Source organism: Glycine max, chromosome 16, assembly GCF_000004515.6.
Source record: "Glycine max cultivar Williams 82 chromosome 16, Glycine_max_v4.0, whole genome shotgun sequence".
Taxonomy (NCBI): domain Eukaryota; kingdom Viridiplantae; phylum Streptophyta; class Magnoliopsida; order Fabales; family Fabaceae; genus Glycine; species Glycine max.
The window spans coordinates 7425440-7444872 of NC_038252.2; the positions used below are offsets into that span (position 1 = coordinate 7425440).

General features: G+C 28.4%; 1 protein-coding gene across 1 annotated transcript; it reads right to left on the reverse strand.

The window, feature by feature from the left end:
• Positions 1–7900: 7900 nt before the first annotated feature.
• LOC100499935 (60S ribosomal protein L13) lies at positions 7901–10527 on the reverse strand. Its single transcript, NM_001251311.3, has 5 exons — positions 10468–10527; positions 9318–9433; positions 9049–9182; positions 8448–8606; positions 7901–8312 (listed from the first exon to the last, which is right to left on the reverse strand). The coding sequence occupies exons 2-5, from the start codon at positions 9424–9426 to the stop codon at positions 8091–8093; spliced, it is 624 nt and encodes a 207-aa protein (NP_001238240.2). The 5' UTR covers positions 9427–9433; positions 10468–10527; the 3' UTR covers positions 7901–8090.
• Positions 10528–19433: the final 8906 nt, after the last annotated feature.

Below are 19433 nucleotides of genomic sequence, written 5' to 3' on the forward strand. Positions count from 1 at the left end.
AAAATCTGTCAAAATCCTATGAAGAATAAATAATGTTCAAGATCTGAAAGTGTTGATCTCCATCAAAAGATGTGCTCTGCTATGCAGACTTAGTCTGACGAATGACAAGTGACTTTCTTTTTAAGTGCACAACATGAATGTCAATAGGAGTGGACCATGAAGAAGAGGTGTGCATTTTACGCAAACATTAAATGTTTCAACGATCATTATCATCAAACAAAGAACAAGAGAAGAATCCAATTGTTGTGAGACAACTAACACTTAAAGATGAAGGTTATAAATGCCAGAAATTTTGAAGAAGAGAGTCATGAACCTTACGTGCAAATATTCATTCATTCTTTTCGTATAAAATTTTCTGTATATTTACTGTAAAATTCAAAAGCTCTCAAAATACTTTGAATATATTGAGAGAAAATACTAAGTGCTTATTGTATATTTGTATATAAGATGACTATAGATTTAATTAGTGAGCAAACTCAACCAATAAATCTCTTCTAATTTGTTTAGAGCTAACAATGGCCTAGTAAGATAAAGAATATTGGGTGTTCATCAAGCTTAGGGTAGAGCTTGATTTGTAGAGCCCAAAGTGATAGTGAACAATATTTGTAACTTGTGAGAAGTTAGTAGAACTTGGTGTTTTGCCAAGAACTAAACATAATTTCATTGGTAGAGATAAACCAATATAATTTCCTAAGTTTGATATTTACATGCTTTCCTTTTGCTTTATTTGACCTAGGGTGTGAATTTGTTTTTAGATTTTGAAAGATATCTTGTGTTATGCAAAAATGTTTTCCATCGATAGTGATCTAGAAAATCTATGATTTGTTCTTCATAAAGTTTTTATTAGACAAAAACTTTTGTTTAATTTCAAAAGGCTTTTAAAAACCTCTAAAATCATAATTCAACCCCCTTATGATATTTGCCTCTTTAGTAAGCACTAAATATCAAATGATACAATTTAAATTACATGATACAAATAAGAATCAAACATTTTGTCAAAATAAATCCTATTAAAAATCATATTATTAATATCATTAATACTATTAATACCATAAATTCAATTTTAAAATATTTATTGTTGTAAATTTAGAATTGATCCTAATTCAAAATTTTCATTAATTTCTATTAGTTACAATTAATTCAAAAATAATTCATGATAAGAAAAATGAATTAGAAACCCTTTTAATATTAAATTAAACATTAATAAATGAATTTTAAAGATTAAAATTTATTCTAATTTTTATTAAATATCTTTTGTCTAATTTGATTTAATGCTTCGTGTATAAGTGACAATATACATGTAAAATAAAAGGTGAATAAATATTCACACAACATAGAACAATACAAAGATAATAAAAATGAGGGAGAAAATAAAATAAAAAGTAACCTTATCTTATAAATACTAAAATTGTCAAGCATATATCCATTACTAAAAATTGCCAAAACAACAAATCAAATAACCTCAAACAAAATTATATAGCAATGAAAAATGAACATAAAGAGACAAACAAAAAAGAATTAAATAAAAAATACAATAAAATTAGTTGAAGTGTTTTGTACTTGAAATCAACCGAAATATTGAAAAAGAGAAGATGAACTAAGGAGAAATAACCTGAAATTGAAAAAAAAAAAAGAGGTGAAAGGAGAATCACAAATTTCACAATTAAGAAGAAAAAAAATATCCAAATGAAAAAATCACATTAGACCAAATAAAAAAAATTTAAATTTTAAGAAAATGACAAAGAATTTGAAATATATAAAAAAAGAAAAAAAAATATAGACATGAACCTTATTGTTAGAAAGAGCAACAAATTTGAAATCACCGAGAATAATAATTCTATGGAGAGAAAGATTCAACGCAGTAAGAATAGGATTTGAGAGTGAGATTCATATAAATTTTAAAACTATAACAATTGTTTAAAAAGCTAGAAAATAATAAATTCATTAATCAAAAAAAGAATTCATTAATGGATGATGAAAATAATCGGTGTAACATAATTACAATATTTTATATATTATCAATAAAAATAAAAAATGTAATAAAATCAAAATAGGAATATAGTTAAAAATTATTAAATAAAAAGAAAGAAATGCTAGCCAGCCAAAAAAAAAAAGGAAAACGCTGAATCGTGATACAATATGCCATTACTCATAATCTTCCAAATGAAAAAAGGGCAGTTTTAACTACCAATTTGGTAAATTTTGAAACTTTTTAAACATGGACAATTTTAATAAACAAAGATAAAAATCGTTTTAAAAATTGATTTATTGTTAATGATTAACTTTTAAAATTCAAAATTGAAATTAGTTATCTATAATTTGATATTCTCCTTATTTTTGTTAAATGGAGATTTAAAAGCGAAACCACTATTGGAGTTAAGAGATATGAAAAAAAATATGTATATGAAACTCAAATTGAGAAATAAAAAGATAACTATAACAACTATTTAAAAAATTGGAAAGAAATTCAGCAAATGAAAACAATTATGAGAGTCATTCATTGGATGATACAAAATTTGGTGTAACATAATTACAAAGTCTTGTAAATTATCAATAAAAATAAACAAAATGTAACATAATCAAAATATAATAAAGTTAAAAAGTTATTAAATGAAAATAGAAATAAAGGACATGCTAACCTACCTACAAAAAAGGAAGCGCTAGATGAAATGTAATGTAATATACCAGAAGATGGAACCTAATAAATAAAAACTCATAGACCTTTAAAATGAAAAAAATAAAAAAGAGTCAGTGTTACATAATAAGATGAAAAAGCTTGGACCTACAAAGCTCCTTGATATATTTTGTATCCAATAGGATCAAACACAAAGCTCCTTAATTTTGTTAAATATAGAGCTAAAAGCAAAACCACATATCGGAGTCAAGAGATATGAAGAAAAGAATTATGAATATTAAACTCAAATTGAGAAAAAAAAATTATAACAATTGTTTAAAAAACTGGAAAAAAATTGTGAGTCATTCATTGGATGATACAAAATTTGGTGTAACATAATTACAAAATTTATAAATTATCAATAAATAAACAAAATTTAACATAAATCAAAATATAAAAAAAAAGTTTAAAAAATTATTAAATGAAAATAGAAAGAAAGGAAATACTAACCTACCTAAAAAAAGGGAAACGCTAGATCAAATGCAATGTACCAGAGGATGAGAAATGAAAAATAAAAACTCATATAGTCCTTTAAAATGGAAAAAAATAAGAAGCTAACTTTACCATAATAAGATGAAAAAGCTTGGGCCTGCGAAACTCCTTTATATGTTTTGTACTAAATAACATCAAACACAAATCTCCTTGATATCTTGACACATGATTTTTCCTGTACGTGATATATATATATATATATATATATATATATATATATATATATAAAGGAGGAGAAAATAGGAGTTTAATAGGTTATCTATCACTTACATGTGTGCGATTTCAGTTGGAAGTCTAATACTATATATTATATAGTAATTTCGCATATATACCCATTCAGGATTGGTCGATTGTTACTCAAATTTTGTCATTAAGTGACATCTTTTATTCACGAAGCATTATTATGTTCCCAACTTTGCCCTTTTGTGGAAACCATCGTAGAAAGTTCAAGTTGTGTCGTAGTCCAGCTGCCATTAATGTAATTATCTAACTATATAATTTCGTTAAGTTAATTAGTTAAGGGTTCTTTTCGGCTCTATTTTTGTCTTATTCCCTTTATGAGTGAATGTATGCTGCTAAACGTGGAATCACTTTCAATTTAAATTTCGTTTAAGAGGGAAACTCAATTTTCACAAAGATCATTGTCTATAAAAGGCAAAGTTTGGTGCATTTTTATACACTCCACCTCCTTCTTCATCCTTCCCCAGAACTCTCTTTTCTCAGCTCAAGACAGAAGTTGTTTTTGATCAAGTTCGAGATGTGCAACCAAGTAATCAAAATTGGAATTTGAAGGTGAGGGTCATTCGTGCATGGCACATATGTTTCGGCTGAGTGATCCCAGAAAACGTTATTCATTTGAGCTGGTTCTCCTTGACTCAGATGTAAGTTTAGCTTTTGTGATTTTTAATATGGGAAATTGTTTTCATTGTTATGGTATCTAATTAAAAACGTGTTTCTTTAATGTTTCTTAATAGGGAAGCAAAATACAAGTATCCATTCGGAAGCTTATGTTGAGGAGATTTAATTGTTGTGTGGAGGAAGGTCGTGTCTATAGGATGAGTTTCTTTGGCGTTATTCCAAATTCTGGCTCTTATCGTGCAACTACACACGAATACAAATTGTTGCTTCATGGGAAAACAACTATTATCATATGTGTGGATGAAGCCATCCCTTGGAATAATCGATCATTCGGTTATGAATTCTCAGCAGGTTAACATGATAGATGGTGTATCAAATTTCTTAATCGATAAGATGTTTCCGAATTCGTCAATAGAATGGGACAAACTTTACATGTTAACCGTTTCATTATGGTTATGTATAATCGTTTTTTCTTTTGAATTTAGATGTGATGGGAGTGTTGACCGCAGTGTCTAATGAGTGTAATTCTGAAAAGAATATAGGAAGACAACATGACTCGTTCAACTAGAGTTGAATGACGACAGGTATTATTAAAACTTGTGGGTCAGCTATGTTGTATATAAGTATCTTATTTGATGTAATTTAAACCAAATATTTGTAGGGGAAAAATACAGTGTGCACTTTTTGGTAAGTTGAGTTGCCAACTTTAGTCATTCAATTTGCTCAAGTGAAATAATATAAGGGTATGTATGATATAGTTTACTTGGAAAATGTAACCATTTTTTGAATGCTCATATTGTTTACATGAACTAAAACAGTATGTTTATTTTAATAATATTCATTGTGTACTAGGTCAAGCTGTCGCATAGAATTTGTTGGATACATCCAGAGTTATTTGGGATCCATGACTCCCGAAGCATTGGATTTGAGGAAGAGGTACACATGGGTTTTTGAAAATGATCATTTTTTGGTTTCTTTAAATTTAAAGTATTAATTAATAACTACGTATTATTAAGTTTATATTACTAGAAAATAGATTTTTAACATCGGTCATTAAGGACTTTCAATATCGGTTATTAATCTATGTTGAAACTACCGATATTAAAAGTATTAATGTTAACATCAGTTTTAAAGAAAGATCTTAAGCTAAATTACACAACATCGGTTTTCTGAAAAAATCGATGCTGTTTTCAACTCACCAACATCGATTTTTTAAAAAATCCTAAAAAAATTGATGTTGTTTACCAAAAAACAACATTGGTTTTTTAAAAAAATCAATGTTGTGTTTTGGAATTTTTTTTAATACCATGTCTGTTTTTTTTTAATTACCAACTGTAATTATACATAGCATATCTTATCATTCAAAGTTGAAAAAACTCTAAAAATAAGCACACGTAAGCCTTGAAAAGAAGTAAATGAAAACTAGATGTAATAAAATTAAAATATGCAATATATTTTATATAATAAATTGTTTATCCACAAAACTATAAGTTGACAAAAAGATTCCTAACAGAAACATTTCAAACATCATTTTCCACAAAATATACCACCAAGAATTATAAACAAAAATTTACATATATTAGTATAGAATAATGTACTTAAATAACAAACAAATACAAAATAAAACACATTAGATGTTTCATATAGGAACTCGAACTCAAATATAATTTGAGTTCTAGCTTTCAAATTTTGTGATTGTGCAAAAGTCCTCCATCCATAGCCAATTTTTGCAAATTTCCTCCAATGATTATAAACAATCTTACATTTTGTAATTTCTTTCAAATTCAAATGGGTGAATCCTACACCTTTTATAAATGAGTACATGGTACTCGACACATCCTGAAATTAACATTAAATTCATCTTAGATATGTATATGATTTTAAAATTTGACAGACAGAAGTGTTTTTGTAATGACTATATACAATGTTGAGTTACTCACCAAACTGTTGCAAGTCACTTTGTACTTATTCTACAGAACTTTAAAAGTGACTGAGTTTGAGATTTGGTGGTACAAGGAGTGTCATTTATGATAAGCTTTTGATTGATATCTGTTTTTGAAGATGGTCAAAACAAAAACACTCTGTCCAAAATGGGTCATGGCCACTTGATGATTTCCTGTGAGTCCATAGAAATCTCCAAGTTCTGTCCATTTAGCCAGCATAGTTGGGTTCACCAGACCTTGGTGGTATGTAACAGAGTGCATGTTGTCATGACTGTCTAACATATGCTAAATATGTTCTAGTTTATCCTTTCATCTTACAACAAAATGTCCATCTAGCTAGTATAATTGGGTTCACCAGACCTTGGTTGTATGTAACAGAGTGCATGTTGTCATGACTGTCTAGCAGATGTCAAATATGTTCTAGTTTATCCTTCCTAATATAAGCAATACTGATATGTTATATCATGTCATGTTTATTTGAAAATAGTCTTGAAATTTCTAACATGATCTTTAATATAAACTATGTTGAACATTTTCTCTAGTTTTCTATTAATCTTCATCATTGTCTTAATCATTTCATTTCAATTCGTTTGATCTTCATTCATCGTTTCTAAACTCCATTTGTAATATAAAAGTTACTATTATTAATTGTTGAAGCATAAATAAACACGTAAAAAGAATATCATCTCAATAAGCTTAGTATACAATTGCATGAAAAAATCTGTTCATACATTAATACTAGAACACTAATAAACATATAAAAAGAATAACATCTCAATGGGTTTTGACTTACACATTGATAAAATGGTGTGTTAAGATTATCTTTTGATTGTGTATTTATTGATTGATTATTATTTTAAATAAATTTATTTTATTTTAAATAATGATTGAATGTTGACATTTATTTATTTATTATTATTCTAATATTTTTAATTAGATAAACTTATTTATTTTTAAGGATCGGATGTGTATTGTCTGGCCACGAATTGTGGATATTAATTTGGAAATACCATGGTATGAATAAATTACAAGTTTAACAAAGAAATTTATTATCAGAATCTCTCAAGTTCTACTGATATTTCTTACGATCTAATTCCAAGGTAAGAATGCAATTTTGTTACTATATTATTACATGGTGTGTAAATTTATTCCGAGTCAAATAAATATATTTTTGTATAATTATTTTGGCAGATATTCGATGTGTTAAGGCTATGGACGATTCTGGAGTTGCTTGGTTTAAGTTAAATGATAAAAATGTGATGAAACTTCTAAAAGTTTCATGTGTGATGATCTTATATCAAGCGTCAAAATATACATACATATATATATATTGTCCTAAATTAAAAACCATGAGTGTCCCCTTTTTATAAATTATCTTAACAATTTAAAATGAAAAATTAATCCATATACTTTTTTTTATTCCTATCGTTTTATAGGAACCAATGTATTCTGTTATTCCTCCCATTTTGTACTCTTTTTTAGAAGCATTTGATATTTTTGGTTCATAATACTGGCAACTCACCTATGGATTGGAATCATGAGCCATTTAGTGTTGTTGAAATTTGCCACCATGCATAAATGGTTAGAATGTTTCACCGACAGGAAATGATCAAGTATGTGAATGCAAGTTGATATTAGGAGACGTTTAAACAACCGGAATTTCTATGGAGTGTATATGCATTATGCATAAATTGATAGAGGGACAAAGTTCAATTTCTGAAGAATCAAGTCAATGGCCAAAACAAAGTCAATATCATCTCGAGGAAAATCATAGCGTCTCAAGATTAATTATAACTGGCTGCAGAAAATTTGGTGATTAGGGTTGGCAATTAAAATTTGAAAACCCACTTTAACCACACCACGGTCCATCATATGCCTTCAATGCCTGGAAACGTGCATGGCAACAATTAAAACACAACTTGAACAAACAAAATAAGGACAAAATCAAAGAAATAATCAAAACAAACCAGAGTGCGAATAAAATTAACAGACTTCAATTCAAAAAAACAATTGCAATAGCGGTGTTTTAAAACTCATGATCTCCATAAAGCTAAGGGTGCAGAACATCAAACAAAATTTTCTCACAACTATAATATGAATTACAAACTGTCTTCTCAAGGACCTCATTTTTTGTCCTCTTTCTCTGCTTCTGCGGCCTTCTTTAGGCGCGCACCGTAGTGGCGTTTGTTGGTGCGTTCAAGACGAAGCTTATAATAAGCTTTGAATGCCTTCATTTCATCTGTTACCTTAACAAGGTCAACAGTTGGCTTCTCCCTCACAATGGGCAAGAATGAACCCTGAACTTGAGTGGCATTAGCCAGCTCTTCAGGGGTAGAATCACCAGCCTGCAAAGCAAATAGGGACATAAACAATCTCAAACTTCAATATTGTTTCCTACTTCCAAGGGAATGATGACCATAAAATAAATAAAATTTGCACATAACCATCAAATTAATAATAATTGAAGAATTTAGCTTTACCTTGACCTTGTGTGCCCTTCTTGGGAACACAACCAACTTAGCCTTGTAGGTTTTGAGCCTCTGCACATTGGCCTGCAGACTCTCCAAAGAACGATTCTTTCTCCGGTGATCAACAGAAATCCCAATAGTTGGACCAAGTTTCTTGGGAATTCCCACAGCCTAGGATATATAAAAGAATTATTCTGTCAGGAAAAAAAGATATAAAGGAAGAATTTCTAATGTTTTACACAGTTTTTATGTATTTGCTGTCTAAACTTTCCTTTTGGTCCCTTTCAAACATGAATCATGTAAAAACTTGAATGAAAACAGAGATAATTTAGAATTTTCCAAGAAATCAAAATTTCATACAGCATAACAAGCAGTTGACATGTTCAATGGTGTATAATATAGAGCTCTTCCATAACAAGAAGGCAAAAAAGAAATAATGCATGGGGCACCCTCGGCCCTCGCTGTTATCTTCAGATATATTCATGAATAAAGCCGCCTTAGTATGACAGCTATTTGACAACATTGATATCACCCCACCAATCAAGGATCCATTGCAAGTCATAACTCACAACAGTTGCTTTAGGGAGAGTGCCGGCAGAACAAGTAATTTTACCTTCAACTCTTCGAGAGAAAATCCTCTCCCAGATCTGACTTTCATGTTGTATTTCAGAGTCTGGCCATGAACAATTGGCCTGAGAGGTCCAGCAGTAGGCCTTGGGAAAATCTTGACAGCCTTCTTCTGCCGAGCTGAAAATGTGTCACCCCCGTGTCAAAATAACTCAAGTTGATTCACTTTTCTTGCATAACAAGTATTAAAAACTGATTGATTAATTAATTATAGCAACAATGTTAACAAAGAGCAATAATTTTGGTAAAAATTACCTAAACGCCTTCTGGTCTTCCGTGCTGGTTGATTAAACCAAGTCTTCACATAGTTTTGCCAGTGTTTCCTGAAGTGCCCATTGGGGATAACGTTGTTATGCTTAACCATATCTTACCTACAAATGACAACAATAAAAGAACAAAAAAAACAACAGGGTCAACATATGATCATGTATAAAAGACAAATCAGCTGCAAACCCCAATTAAAATACTATGCCATTTTAAACTAAATTGATACACATTTAATAATCTGTATGATAAACCATGCTAGAATGATCCCAAAAGAAAAATCCAGTTCTCCAGTGGGTGTAAAATCCTAGAGGTATCTATCAACCATAAACCATTATCATTTTTTATACAGTAATGGTGATAATCATTGTTTAATACTGTCAATGTAAATTTTTATACAAACACCAATAGGAATTTAACTTATCATCACATCATATAATTTATAAGATGATAGAAATGTCAATCCAATAGGATATTAGTATGAAAATTGTTTTGCACAGACTGTGTATATAAGCTAAACTCAAAACAAATAAAAAAAATCAGGTTATACATTAGATCTATATAAAAGTTTAAAAAATAAATAAATTTAAAACATACAGCTTCGCATTTTGCATCTAACTGAGAGAATTCAATCAAAATCTTAATCATGTTATGTAGCCCTTTAATTCAAACATTTAACCCCAAAAGAAACAAACTTATATCCTCATGTGCTATTGCAATGTTGGTAACTTCAAACATAAAACATGCCAAATCGCCTGACAGCACCAATCTTACTAGAACGGTTGACCTAATATACTTCATACAAAAACATCAACATTTTAAATATGACATAAAACAAAATTAATTAATAAAATAAATTAAAAGAGTTCGAAAATAACATTTCAACATTATGAAATAACATTTCAACATTATGAAATAACATTTCAACACTATGAAAAACGAGACGTAGCCAATAAACAAATTTAGGTAAGCAGAACAGAATTACGAGTATCACTCACATATTTCAAAACCAAAAGAAAATACAAAAGTCACAAGCGGCGATAATTTGAACATCTTTAAATAAAGCCCAAATACAATGATACTCTATGCATAGAAACCAAAAATGCAATGAATTAGAAGAAAAGAAAACGATGAAAACAACCTGCTGGTGGCTCTTGAGCTGAAACGGCGAAGAAGGCTGCTGCGGAGAGACACGCTCGGCAAAGAGAGAAGGGTTAGTGTTTGGCATTTAAAGGGGCTTCTCAAATATGGGCCAGCCCAAACCGTGTAAGTCTTGACGGGCCTGATTAAATTGGTTCGTATTCTAATAGCGATAAAATCATCTTAGGAAACTCTTACGCTAATTGCACGAATTTTGTTTACGTCGTTTTATTATAATTAATTAATTAATGATATAAAAAAATTAGGAGGGTGTATTCAATTTATATTTCAAATAATTTTAAAAAACTTTTAAAAAAAATTGAGGTATTCAATTTAGATTTTTAAATAATAAAAATAAATCTTGTAATATTCAATCAAAATTATTAAAAGTTTTAAAAAAAATCAATAAAGTTCGTTAATATTTAATTAAGATTTTTTGCAACTTAAAAAAATCTTTTGACATTTAAAAGTATATAAATTTTAATGAATTATTTTATATAATAGATTTTAATGAATTTTATGAGACTTTTTAGAGAAAAAATATACATATTAAATAATCTCACCTAAATTCTTAAGATTTTTTTAGACTCTTTTTCTTTTTTTTTCTTTTCCTACAAATTGATATTTTTTTTCATCACACATAATCTTTTGCCTCTTTATTGAAAACAGTAAATATTTATAATTTTTTTTTAGTTTTTCAACTAATAGATGACATGTCTTGGAATGTGTGATATGAGATATCTTCTCAATTCTTTAAATTTGGGGCATTTTGATTGCATAGTTACACATATAAATGAACATGAATATATATAAATATGAGAAATCTATAATTTTGATGGAGGTGAGAAGTTGACAACTCATATATAAGTGAATAATTATATAAATGAGATTTAAAACAATTGTTGGACATTTTTTGTTGGTAGGATCGTTATTGTAGGAATTATTACAAGTATTCATGCTATTAGTAGACATTGTTGTATATAATTTTTATAGATGATTGAAGAGAATTAAGTCTATCGTACTTCTAAATATGCTAAAGAAAATTGATCTATTATGTAACAGATTTAAGGTTCTTTGTATAAAATGAGTTTTATTTAAAGTATTTGGTAGATAAAATTCATGAATCTTTATTAATAATTTTGAATTTTTTAAAAAATTCAGGAAATCCTTTAAAATTCATAATGTTCTTTCAAATCTTATAAATTCATATTTTTTAAATTCATTAAAATCTGAACTACAAAATCTTAATTATAAAAGTCTTTTAAAAAAATTAAAAGTCATTATATCCCTACAAAGTCTTTTAAAATCCAATACACTCCTTTAGTCTATTTTTTTTTATAAATTTAAGTGTAATTAAAATTATAGATTCATATTAATAATTAACATTTTTAAAATTATAAATTTATTTCTTACTTTCAATCTAATTTATTTCCTGAATTTTTTTTGTTGAAATGGTTGATTTTATTTTCTCACATCAAATATGTATTACAAATCTTAATATATATAAATTCACATGAGACAATTCTTCCTTCTTAAACTTCCATCTTAAATGTAGCCTGGCTTCTCTTCAGTTTCCTAGCTTCTTAAACCTCCATCTTAAGAGTAGCCTAATTTTTCACCAACCTACCTTTTCAATTTTATTTTTTTTGCCATGCCTCACAATTGGTATGAGACAGTTCTTCATCTTTATTCATATTTAATATAGCCTGCCATTTCAGTTTTTTTTTTTTCATGCCTCACAAGTCACAACACGTATCAGACAATTCTTCCTCCTTAAACATATTTAATGTTAATAAATATTGCATGAGTTATTCAGGTTTCAAATTTTCAAATTCTAAAAGTTGTGGAAAAGGACAGTGTTAAGGAAAGTGAGAAGAATGAAAAAAAAACATATTGATGTTGTTCTTCAAGACTTACAATCAAGTTTTTTCATATAATTGTTGCAAAAATCATTACATTTTTTTTTACAAATCACTTATAACCAAGGTGCTTTTATCAAGTCTAATTTTGTTCATTATACCCTTTGGGGGGAATTTGCTTACCAAATGCAACAACACCTAGATAAACATGATGAACAAGCTCCTGTTATTATTGTTTTGTAACTCTCTAAACTGAAAACATATCATGGTAAACTTTATTTTATATTTTTTAAAAATATGTTAACATTCATATTTGTAGGAGAGATGGACATTTCAAATGCATTGTTTGCAATTAAGTCTTATGTTGATTTTGACCTTAGAGTTGTGTAGGAGAGGTGGGACGACACACATTGTCATTCTTAAAAATAAAAGACAAAAAGATCAAAAAGATCATTTAACCTTTTAAAATTTAGAGGATTTGATTGAAATTTCTGAAAATAAAAAAGACCTAATTTCACATTCTAAAATAATAAAGGAGAAATTTTAATAATTAAACTCAATTTATATAAAGAATGATCAAATAACAAACAAAATTTTGAAAAGGAAAATGTAATGTGATGTTATAGTACAAAATAGTGTTATTAGACTCGGCTCAAGACCATAAATAGGTTGACCCAATAATCGGTCATCTAATCGATCCAAGCCACTAAATAGATCACTCATGCAATAGACTAGTGCAACCTAGTTTAACTCATTAGGTTTAGAGGATGAACCAATGATTCGATTTGGCTCGATAAGTCATGTATTTTTTTTTTATGGAAGAACAACATTACTATTTTTTCTACACCTTAGGCTTATGTTATTTATCAATTTGCTTACTATTTTTTTATCAAGCATAATTGCATCTTGAGATTTGAGATGATAAAGTTATGGTCACTTCCCATTTGATTTCTTTTTTTTTTTTGGCTTATATTGTTATTTAGGAGTAAACTTGTATTTACTTTATCTCATCAAATAGGCTTATTGGTTTGAAAAATAATTATTCTTTATCACAGCAAGATGAATGAAAAAAAATTGTATTGTCTAAATAAAATAGACTTTGTAAAAGTTGGTTAATTTCGTTGAATTTCTTTTTATATTTACTACTCATAAGCATATATTAAGAAAAAATAAATAATATATATTTAAAATTCTAACTTTTAAGTTGTGTATACTGAATCCTAAACAAATATGTTGCTCATCAAAATTTTTAAACAAGTTCACAATTATTTTCTAGATATCTTACATGTTATAAAAATATTTAGATTTTTTTAAATATAAATTAGATCATATCAGTCAATTAATGACTTATTGAATGAACATGATTAAGAATAGATTTGATCGAGCAAAGAGAATGAAAAAAATATTTGAATTAAGATGAAGAAATTTTTATTTAATTTTTCATTTATCATCTATTTGAATTTTGAACACATCCAAATCATAACTAAGAGATTGAGTACTCGATGAGTCCGAGTCTCACAACAATGCTAAAAAGGATGAAAAAACACGGAACAATTCATAGCAGTGTATTTTGTCCGTTTCCGCATGAATTATCCTAATGCAGTCTTTGTTTTCGTGCCCTGCGCATGTTTTGTTCTTTCACTCACTCATCTCATCTCATCTCTTCTGCCTCTCATTTCTTGTCATCGTCTCTTTGTCTTCTCTTTTGATTCTTACACAATTCAATTCATATCTCATCTCCTCCATGCTCAGAAATTAGAGCATGACGCGTATCCGTGATTCATGTTTTCCCTTTACTCTCGGATTTTGTGAATGGTAAATTAACCAAAGCTAGTGTCTTATCTGGTTTGTTATTTCATTGCCTTCAAAGTTTATGATACCTTGGTGATATTTTGATTTTACATTTCTTAATGGGGTTGTTGAGTGGTGCTGAGTATGTGCCTATTAGTATTGATAATGATGAGTTATCTCTCCAAGGGAAAATGACACGAGGAGAGTTTCTCTTGTTCCTTTGGTATTTCTCATCTTCTATGAGGTTTCTGGGGGACCCTTTGGTGTTGAGGATACAGTGCATGCAGCAGGTCCTCTATTAGCCCTTCTGGGGTTCTTGATTTTCCCATTCATATGGAGTGTTCATGAGGCTCTGATCACTGCAGAGATGGGCACCATGTTCCCTGAGAACAGTGGCTAGCTATGTGGTTTGGGTCTCTTCTTGATTTACCAATAGTGAAAATATTCCCTATTGGTTGTAACTAGATAGATTAGTATTTATTTTTATTGATTCTAGAAGTTTAAAATTGTCAAAAATTATATTTAAAGTTTAAAAGTTCCAAAATCTGGTAGCTAGAAACCTCTACACATTGTGGAAAGGTATGTCATGTCATGCATCCATTTAACACCATCTTAGGGAGCGACTAAAAAACACATTTCCCAAATTTAGGATTAAAAATAGTAAGTTTAATTTGAGGAACTAAAAAAGACATACCATCAAATTTAAAGTGCTAACAACATATTTAAACTTAAAATATAATTTTATAATATAAAAATATCATTTTGCTTTTTTTTAGGATTAATATGCTAAATTAAGATCTATTTTAAAATTTTATAACAATTAATTTTCAACATATATAAAGATTTTAATATACTTTTGTATACATATAAAAATTACTCCACCTCATTCCCAAAATTTAGTGGTGCATCACTCTGATTCATACTCTAATTATATTTAAACTTAAAACATTTAAACATTTAGTTGTTGTTGTTGTCGCTGCTAGCATCATTGACGGTGGCGATGATAACAAAGACAATGATGGTCATGGCGACAGAAGTAATGACGACGATGGTGATAACAACAACGACAATGATGAGGATCATGTTAGTAGAGTTGGTGATAATCATGATGATGGTGATAATGATAATTGAGATATTTTAAGACGTGATTTGTTTGATAAATCTTTTAGAGATTTAAAATTTATATTAGTTTAATTTAATTTAAATATTTTAATCTCAACTGTCTATTATTTTTAATCATAATCTAATGGTGATTATTAATTGTTCTCATGTAAAAAAGTGTTCTAACATGAGTTAAGATTAAAAATAATAGATAGTTGGTATTAAAATATTAACAATTTCAAATTAAAATATAATATATCATCAAATATCTAAAAGATTAACCAAACACAACAAAAAAATCTATAAAGATTTCAATTTCACTTTCTAAATATCTCATTTAACTTATCACCACCAATCATGATTGTTTCTACCAACACCAGGATCACTCCAGCAACCACCTCCATAATCATCACTATCATTATCATTATTATCAACCGTCACCAGCTTTGCCACCAAACATGTCATCATTGTTGCCACCACCACTGCTGACGAAAACAGTGGTGGTGACAATGACGATGATAGTCCTATTGGCAAAGGTAGTAGCAGTCATGGTGATAAGGATAGATGGCTGATAAATGAGATATTTTAAAACATGATTTGTTTGATGAATCAATTTAACGATTATATTATGTTTTATTTTGAAGTTTTAAATATTTTAATTTCAATCGTCTATTATTTTTAAGTATGATCTAATGATTGTTATTAATTATTATCATGTAGGGATGTTCAAGGGTATTGGTCACCCACAAACCCAAATTGACCCAAACCGATCCGAACAATTTGGGTTGGATCATTTATGTATTTGAGTTAAAACTAAAACGATCAAAATCACTCATGTACGGGTTGGGTTGGGATGCGTTTCAAAACTAGTTCTAAGAAAAAAAAGATCATATTTAAATGGATAACCCGTTGGTCCAAATCGAACCAAATGTCCATAAATGAGTTGGGTTGAAATGAGTTTAAAAAAAAAGTGAAAATTGAACAGAGCCAAATTGATCAAATTTGATTGGGGTTGATCTTGAATTTGGCCCAAACCAACCCACGAATATCCCTATTCTCATGTTCTTGCAAGATTTGTATGAGAACAACAAATAACAACCATCAGATCAAGATTAAAAATAATAATCGATTGAGATTAAAATATCTAAATTTTTAAATTAAAATTTAATATATCATCAAATCTCTAAAATATTAATCAAACAACAACAAATCTATAAAGATCTCAATTATCACTCCTTAAAATATCTTAATTAATCTATCGCCATCATGATTATAGGTGTCACCATCATGACTACCACTACAGTCACCATCATAATTGTCGTGCCATCACCACTATCATCAACCATCACCACCTCGGTCGCTATGACCTTCATTGTTGTCGTTGCCACCATCGTTGCAGTCACCACCATGATTGTCATTGCTACCACCATCGTCATCAACTACCATCACCACTGTTACCGTGACTGCGGTAGTGGTGACGACAACGATAGTGACGACGGTCATGCCGATGGAGGTGGTGACAGTCATGGTGATGGTGATGGATTAATGGTAATTGAGATATTTTATAACGTGATTTGCTTGATGAATCTTTTAGAAATGTAAAGGTTATATTATATTTTAATTTTTAAATATTTTAATCTCAACCATCTATTATTTTTAATCACAATTTAATGGTTGTTATTAGTTATTCTTATATTCTCACATTAGAAAATATTCTCATAGAAATCGTATTATATATATATATATAGTAGTTCACGAAAAAACTTTTGATATTTATATTTTCTTATATGCTTTATTCTTTTATTTTGATTATCCATCATGTGCCAATCAACCATTTAGATCCTATGCCACCTCTCTCCCTTACACCTTTTGTATTTTTTTTTCTTTTTAGACTCCAAACGAGATCAAAAGAATGTAAAATGACATCTGTTTCACATAACACCAGAGAGTCACATCCTTTAATACCCGATCCTTAAACAACAATCTCAAAGTTACAAATACTTAAACAAAGGGACAATATATAATACACTTGTTCAATCGAGATGATATATAAGAAAATAATTCTAACACTTTCATTTTTTTGCCTTTTGTGATTCTTAAGATTTTTTTAATTTTCTTTTTACATTTAATGTTATTCTATAAAATAATTTAATTAATTAATTAATATAACATTCTATTGGTATTATTTTGTTTTGTTTTATTTGTTTCTTCTTTAATGTTAGGGGAAGGACCCTGTACTCATCTCTGACATTTCTTTTCCATTTTTTTTGTTTTTGTATTTTTTTTCTGTATAACATTAGTGTACACTTTTTCTTGACCTATGTTTGCGAGTTGATGCTGGAGAAGAAAAAAGTGCTTGAAGATGGTGCATTTTCTACAATTGGTTATGAAGGTATAGTATTGCAGTTTTTTTTTTTTTTTTTTTAATGTTTTTCTGTTTTGCTTTTCTTCTTTCTTTCTTATTTCCCCTTTTCTTTGTTTACTCTTCCATCTTTTGGTGTAGGTGGTGAGGATCAAGGGAAATTGTGACTCTAGGATGGGTGAAAAATTATTATATTTCTCAGTTGCTCCTCTCTCCAATGAATTGCTTCATTTTTGTTCTTCTATCTCTAAGCAAGAGTTTTCATAAGAAATAATCTTTCTTTAAGCACATAAGAAACAACCTAACTCTAATAAGAAATTGGTATATTAGGAAAGCAAACACAAAGTTATAATTAAAAGACTCAAGTAAAATACCTAGTGAGGGTTTGAGTGAAATATTATTGTGTAATTTATTTGATTTTTAAATATTAATGTTTACTTATTTGATTTTTAAATATTTTTAATTAGTTAGTTGTCGCCTTATCAAGGAAATCTAAAATATTTTTTATAAAAATATATTTATCTCTTATTATTCTATCTTACTTTTATTTTTAAAATAATAAAAAATATGACTCTTCCTTGTATTGTGCATCACACCGAATACATGCACCGGTTATATACAAAGAGAATAAGAAGTTTATATATATATATATATATATATATATATATATATATATATATATATATATATATATATATATATACTCATTTTAGTCCAATAACTACGTCCACAAGTTACTAATCATTATTCTATTCTTATAATAACTACCTTCCTAAATCAATTATTTTTCTATTTTATTTATTTTAAAAAAACATGCATGGAGAGGCAGTGAGGCATGGAGTGCCCCTAAATAAATATTAAACCAAATATAAAAATCTAAGAGCTAAAACATAAAAGAGTTAATGTCTATGCATGAATATAAAATAATTTTGAATTATTTTAAAAATTAATAAAATTATTATATATGATAAGTTATGAATTATGATTGAATTATTATATAAAACTTTATATCCTACTATTGAATAAGTCTTTCTATCATCATAAAAGAAGCATAAAGAAAAGTATCATTCAAAAGCAACAATCTGTAGGTAAAGAAAAATATCCCCCAGCATCTCACGGGTGCCATTCCGTCTCCCTCTGTTCCCTACATCAATGCCTTAAGTTTTGTTTCTGAACCTTTTGGTAATGTTACGTTCGTAATCTATAAACAACACCATCATGGATAAATTTATTTTTATTATTAAACTAAAAATATTTTTATCTGACAGCATCCTAATTTTTAAATTTAGGATTTTAATATAGAATTATTAATATATATAATTTTACATGTATTCTCGCTTTTAAATTTTGTTTTATCCTTTTTAATTATGAAAACTAAAAAATCCGTATTAGGACCTATAGGTGGGGACAGTGGGGCAAATGAAATCCAATCAAATTAAATATTTTATGGGATAAGCTCCAGCTTAAATCTTCCACGTGGCAAATTGTGCTTAGCAGATTAAAAAGGAAACAAGTGCCCGGCCCATGTTTTGTTAACAATAAATTTATCTTATATCAATAATTTTTTAAAATCATCTTTGTCATTAATTTTTTTCTTCTAATAGTTTGCCAATACCTTTTCTTAAGTATTTATAGTCTAAAAATAATTAATAAAAAACATTATAAATTCAATCTTATAAAATAAAACACATATTATTTTAAACTTAAGTGTTATAAATATAAATATTCACTTCATTTTATCGTGACATGAAAAGATGAGAAAAAAAAGTAAAATTAAAGGCTGACATCACTTTTTCTACCAAATAATTAGTATAACTCTAAAATCTAATACACACCATAGACCCAAATTTTAAA

What these genes read in the sequence shown, in the direction of transcription:
- LOC100499935 (NM_001251311.3), bottom strand. Translation starts at nt 9,426, where the DNA reads ATGGTTAAGCATAACAACGTTATCCCCAATGGGCACTTCAGGAAACAC. An exon ending in GAAGACCAGAAGGCGTTTAG is followed by an intron (nt 9,183 to 9,317) that starts GTAATTTTTACC and finishes ACACATTTTCAG; the next exon opens with CTCGGCAGAAGAAGGCTGTC. An exon ending in TTTCTCTCGAAGAGTTGAAG is followed by an intron (nt 8,607 to 9,048) that starts GTAAAATTACTT and finishes TATATATCCTAG; the next exon opens with GCTGTGGGAATTCCCAAGAA.